This window comes from Lonchura striata, chromosome 3, assembly GCF_046129695.1.
Source record: "Lonchura striata isolate bLonStr1 chromosome 3, bLonStr1.mat, whole genome shotgun sequence".
In the NCBI taxonomy this organism is placed as follows: domain Eukaryota; kingdom Metazoa; phylum Chordata; class Aves; order Passeriformes; family Estrildidae; genus Lonchura; species Lonchura striata.
The window spans coordinates 24,280,464-24,286,463 of record NC_134605.1 but is presented as its reverse complement, the minus strand read 5'-3'; the positions used below and the strand labels follow the sequence as shown (position 1 = coordinate 24,286,463).

At 48.2% G+C, this 6,000-nt stretch overlaps 1 protein-coding gene across 2 annotated transcripts in view; it reads left to right on the top strand.

Annotated features, from left to right (window-relative positions):
* Positions 1–1,448: 1,448 nt before the first annotated feature.
* Positions 1,449–6,000, top strand: part of PLCB1 (phospholipase C beta 1) — a 342,949-nt gene continuing 338,397 nt past the window's right edge. The window contains exon 1 of one of the 2 annotated variants that reach the window (XM_021540293.2): positions 1,449–1,703. In XM_021540293.2, the coding sequence (XP_021395968.1) occupies positions 1,605–1,703 (99 nt within the window). In that variant the 5' untranslated portion in view covers positions 1,449–1,604. The remainder of the gene's footprint in view (positions 1,704–6,000) is intronic. The other variant, XM_021540294.3, reaches the window with a different exon arrangement.

Below are 6,000 nucleotides of genomic sequence, written 5' to 3'. Positions count from 1 at the left end.
GCTATGGTGAAAGAGCAGATTCACCTCTCACTAAAGGCAATCAAAAGTCTTTCATTGAAGGGGAAGAATCTGGAAAAGGCCCAGAGGAAAAGCTTTAGCAACTCTTTATAGTAAGAGCAAATCAGCAGTCCAATATGCCAGTTTTGTAGGTTTTTAATTAAAAAAAAAAAAACAAACAAACCCAGAACCAACATCTCCAGACTCAAATTTAAGAAAAAATACTTGGTACTAGTTTGAAATATAATTCCTCCAAACTAAGTTAAAAATACATACAAATACATTTTTTTCTGTGTCATTTGCTTTGTCTGTAGCAGAAATTTGGCCTGCTGCCCCTAAATCCCAAGGGTCACTTGGAAACCCCTACAGAGAAATTAGAAATCTCATATGCTGTGTCATCTGATGCTTTATCTCTGCACAGGGGCTCTAACAGAGAGGTCATTTTGTGGAGCACTTTGTTCTTTAAAAATATTTTCCTTTAAAACCTCTGGAGTTAGAATTTTTCTGGGTGAGAGGATGTTTTGCCATCCTTATGCCTTCTGAGCTGAGTATACCTAAAACTGAATTAAGGTCACATTCCTTTGTTCTGAGGAAGCCTCTCCATGTGATGAGATCAAAAAGCTGTGGTAAAGCAGTTTCTGTGTATTTAAAGCATGAAGCTTTGGGAATTGTTTGTGCCACTCTTTCAATTAAAAGTTGTTCCTCTTTTGGCATCACTATGCAGGCTCAGTCAGCGCTGTCCCTCTGCTTTTGCCAAAACTATTCCCTCAAAACTAAAAGATAAAAAGTTTCACTCAAGAGGAGGGAGAACTGCGTTGAAGGTGGCAGAGCACTGGGTGGAATCCCCCTCTCCGGAGACATCTCCCAAAGCCACCTGGGCACATTCCTGTGTCACCTGCCTCAGGTGCCCCTGCCTTGGAAGGGATGCTGGGCTGGGTGATCTCCAGAGGTCCCTTCCAACGCCAACCATTGTGAAATTCCCGGTGCGGAAATTTAGCGGCCCGCGGGAGCGCTCCTGGCCGCATCTCTCAGTGGGACGAGACGCACGGACACTCACCCTCGCTCCCTTGCAGAGCGTTTCGGAGCCCCACGCGTGCTTCCCGCGGAAGGAGGCGGATCTCCCGTTCCCAGCGTTTCCTGCCGTCCTCCTGGCTGCCGGAGGAGCCGCGGCGGGGCCGCGCCTCCGCTCGGCGGAAGGCGGCCGGGAGGTGGCGCCGCGGCGCCGCCGGCGCTGCCCTGGGCGCGGGGGAACCTCGGGGGCCGAGCCTGGCGGGGCGGGAGGAGGAGCGGAGGGAGGGAGCGGAGCGGGCAGCGCCGCGGCTCCGTGCCCTGCGTGCGTGCGTGTGTGTGAGAGGAGCGGGCGGGCCGGCGGTATATAGAGGATGTGCCGCCGCATGGCTCGCCCCGGCCGCTGCCGCGCCAGCTCCTTGGGCCAGCGCCAGTGAAGCCTCTCGCCCTCGCCGCCCGGGCAGCCGCCTCCCTGCCCGCTCCCGGCGCCTCTGCCGGCCTCTCTGCCGGGTTTCCGGCGCCCCGGCGTCCCTCCTGCAGCGGCCGCTTCCCGCGGCTCCTCCGCGCCGGGGCAGAGCGAGCGCGTCCATGCGGTGCAGATGGCCGGGGCACAGCCAGGGGTGCACGCTCTGCAGCTCAAGCCCGTCTGCGTCTCCGAAACCCTCAAGAAAGGCGTCAAATTCGTCAAGTGGGACGATGTGAGTAGCCCCCGCTCCCCCCGGCAGGGGCACGGCGGGGTTGCGGGGCGATCGGGCGGGAGGGCTGTGGGCCCTGTCCCGCCGGGCGCGGAGGGCAGGTGCGGGGCGGCCGCAGCGGTGGCCCCGCCGGGTGCTGCCGGGCCGAGCGGCGGCGTTGGGCCGGCGGCCGAATGCCGGGCAAACTTTCCGAGGTCTCTCCTGTCGAGTTGCGCTTGGCCGGTGCGGGCTGTGTTGGGCTGGCTCCTTTCGCCAGCGTCTTCCTCTCCCGCCTCCCGCGTTTCGGTGTGCGTGTTGCCGCCTCTGTCTTCCTAATGTAGTTGTTTCAACCTGTTCTCTCGTTCCATCTCCCGTCTCCTCCTCTCAGCCTCGCCTTTTCCTTCTGGCGCCTGCTTCTCTCGCTGTCTCTCTTGTTCTGGTGGAGTTGTCAAGCCCTAATGTGTTCTCCCAGTTTTGGGTACCCTCGGTCGCTTTACTTCCTCTGCAGAAGACACTCTTCTTTCTTGGCTCATTAGGGCATGAGACTTGCCACACCATCGTATCTGTTTTCCCTTTACTGCTTGCTGTTTCCCAACCCTTTACGTTTGTATAGCCTCATATAGGAAAGGAGTGCAGTTTCCACCTCACCTTTGGCTGGGCAGCTGGGATTTCTTCCTTGGCATGCTGGCTATGCCCGGGACACTTTCAGAGCAAAGGAGAGCTAAACGTCAGAGTTGCCTTTTTCTAAGCCTGCAGAGAAAGAGAGCAGGACGAGTCCTCTGCTTGCTTTTGCTCTGGCAGTCCCACGCTGGCTGTATGTGTCTCAGTTGTGCGCGGAGGAGCAGGTGCCCCAGAAACTCTGTGGACGGTGTCTGGGGGCACAGAGGCATCGTGAGACTCGAGCTGAGGTAGAGAAATGGTTGGGAGAGAAGACATGCAGTCTGAATGTCAGGAGAATTGTTGAGAATGAGTTTGTTCTCAGAGCTCTTGCGTGTTTGCTGTGATCTTGGCTGTGCTAAAGACATCCACAGCAACAACTGGAGGGACAGCAGTGAGGGAGGAGCAGTTCATCTGTAACCACTGTTCTTGGCTTGTGTCTTGTTCTTTTGCCGTTTCTTTCAGCCTGTCCAGCAGCCAAATAGTGTGAGTCTGACCCCTGTAAGCCTGTGACAAACACTCTTAAGGAGAAAGAGAAATCAGAAACCAAACAACTTGTGAAGTTTTATTTACAGTAATAAGCTAACACATTTTTAAAAGGCTCGGCAAACTGACCTTGTCCGCAATACCAAACAGTGGCTTGATATAGGTTCTGTATGTTCAGGAACTATGCTTGAACCAGAAAACATTTTCTTTTGGTTAACGTTTTCCTTAGGGTAGGAAAAGGCAGCCTTGTCATTGCAGTTATTGTTTTATTTTTGGTAAGCTACCAAGAAACTTTTGCGTGTGTATGCAGAGGTCAGGTTAACGATGATTTGAGTCTCCAGACTGAAACTCCAAGCCATCAGGTAACAGTTTAAATTATTAGAGTGCTATTTCCCAAATAATAGTTGCGTAGATAGAATTGAAAAATTAAGAGGCGCATCCATGCGCAGTGGATGTTCACCCGATAACCTGCCTGCTACAGGCTAGTTGATAGAAAGATTTAAAATTGTAAACCTGAAGGCTGCACTAATAAAACATGGCTAAATTCTGGAGAAAGATCTGTGTTTTGTGTTAAAGGTGTTACTCAGCAGTCCACAGGTGTTACCTGGAATATGTGACTGAGTTGAGTCCTGTTGTGCCTAGTGATTGCTTTCATTGTCAGCCTTGTGAAAGTTGATGCCCATTTAGCCACACTGTGATTAAGAATTCTAGCATTAGCTCATTGACTGTGCATTGTGTGTATATATCTGCATGTTTCCCACCCCTCAGCCCTCCTGTCTTGCCTGTAGTTTCTCAGCAGTGGAAGCCCCACAGAATCCAAGGTTTCAAGGGAAGGGAGTTTCCTCTGCCACTCTGGCTCATACACTGATGTTTGTTAAGCATCGTTTCTTTTCACTGTGTGAGAGTGGGAGTTCAGTTCTTCCACATCCCCTGTGCACTGGGACAGCTTCTATCCTCTCCTTGTTCTCTTCCCTGCTGTTTTGGGTTGCAGTTTAAAGATGGCCCTACTGACTTTGCTTTGCGTTTTATGAAGCAGAAGTGGTTGTTGTGAATTCTTACTACTCATACCAAGTTTCAGCCCAAAGCAAAATTTTTCTAGCTGAGCTTTAAACTAATGGGAATGCTGGAAGCATTTAAACAAGAGCGTGAGAGGCGTTGAAGGAATTCTGTATTGTGTGGAGTAGCATTACAGAAAGTGTTTGCCAGCTTTGAGAAGGACACTGTGGCAAGCTGTGCAAGCTGTTGTCTGACAAAACCTGTGGTGGTACAGACTTGGAAACCAGTCCATGTATGGACCTCCCATCCTGAGCCTCTCATAGCTCTGTGCCTGGTCAGTAACTGAGGTGCTGCTAGCAGATGTGGTACTGACAATTCTCATGAACCCCCTCTGAGGAACAGCACTGAAATCTGCTACGTGTGACCCATGAGCCTCATCCAGTACCTGCTGCCCCTGCCCTGTGGGGATGGTCCAGCTGGAAAGGGAAATGCTGTGCCTGAGCTTGGTGAAGTGCAGAGGAGGAGGTCACATCAGCCGTTCCAGATCACAGATAGGTGGAAGGCTTGGAATTCTATTTCCTCTGCAGACCATCTTCAGTTTATAAATTAAAAAAGCATTAGGATCAATTAAAAAGGTCTGGCTTTGCAAGACAAGACACTCTTTCATGTCTTGGAATTGGATGTAATATTGCTCCCACCATCCAATGCCTAATACACTGTTCACAAATTCCATTTATGATCAGGGTGTGAAGTGCTAAAGTCAAACAGTTAATTGTTGTTCTGTAACTTTGCTTCTCCTCACACAGTATTGTATTCTGTAACAGTATTCCAGGTCAGAAAGCAAATTTTAGAATGATCTGTTGTTTTGGGTGTGTAGTTTTGGATTCACAAGGCACTGAGCAGAAATAGCTGCTGTTAGAATCTGTGAAAGATAAAAGAGGCTGGTTGCTTCTTTGTTTTTTGTTTCCATGTGTGTGCCTGGTTCAGACAGTGGTTGGCTCAAGTTGTTTCTTGAGTTGAGCCTCTATAGCTGCTTCTTCCTGACTGCTGGTCTGGCTTTGAACAGCTGTGCTCTTGTATTCCTAGAGAGAACTGAGAGAGGGGGAAGGACTGGCTGGATCCTCTCTGCTGTAGTTATAGCAGCTTTTCCTGATGAGAGTTTGAAGTAGTTTAATAAATAAATGTAGTTAAGGTCACAGGTGAAATTTTTTTGGTAAGAGTTTGAGCTTCAGGTAGCAGAATGTGTTGCTCAGCTGAGAAGGGTAAGGAAACTTGAGTATAAAGAGCAACTTCTCCCAGGAATTATCTGTCTTGAGGGCTGAAATTTGCCCTGGCTGACTCCTTTCCTTGTTTTTGTCTGGCCTGTAGTGGGAACAAGATAGACATGACTGAGTCTTTAAGTAGCTCAACAGCCAGAGCACAGCTGAGCTGGTATTTTCTCTGATCTGGAACTGGCACACTGTAGCAAGTTAATATGATGGTGTATGTTCAAAAATAGGTTTGTTTTAATTTCTTGCTTTAAAGGCTTTCTTATCTTCCCTAGTGATAATATGTACTTTGCATAAAGGTTTTGACTGATCTCTCTCTGTGGCTCACACTATTTACTTTCACTTTTAAGTTAAGTATATTGCTAAGATGAATTCTACCTAAATTGAGGGCCAGGATTCCAGTTTTCTAGCCACATCTTTTTTTTTTTCTGAGCATTGGATTACTGCAGCAAACCTCCTGACAGGTAGCATTGCTTAGTGGCTGCAGAACTTCCCCAGGTGAGTAGCAAAATAGAACCCAGGTATTTTAAGTTTTTTTAATGTATTTCTCTTAGAGCACTTTGTCTTAATAAAGCATTTTTAAGCTCAGAGTTAACACTCTGGAGATTTGCAGGCTTCTTTATCTGTTTAGAATGTTTTAAAGAAGACTATCAAGAGTATCCCCTTTAACCTCACAAGTAAACATAACATCAGAGAATCTTTATTATGGATAAACTGAGATGAAATGAATAAACAGCTTGGAATTTTTCAGAAGTTATTTTAAGTAACTTTTTCCCCCCTGCGTTTTTTTGTTTATTTTTAAACAGTACACGAGCCTGCCACTCCAGTACATTAGTGAGGACATGAAAAATGAGAGACCATTGTTCCTGTTTGTATAAAACTAAAACAATAAGCTGAAGAGTTTATTTTTTTGT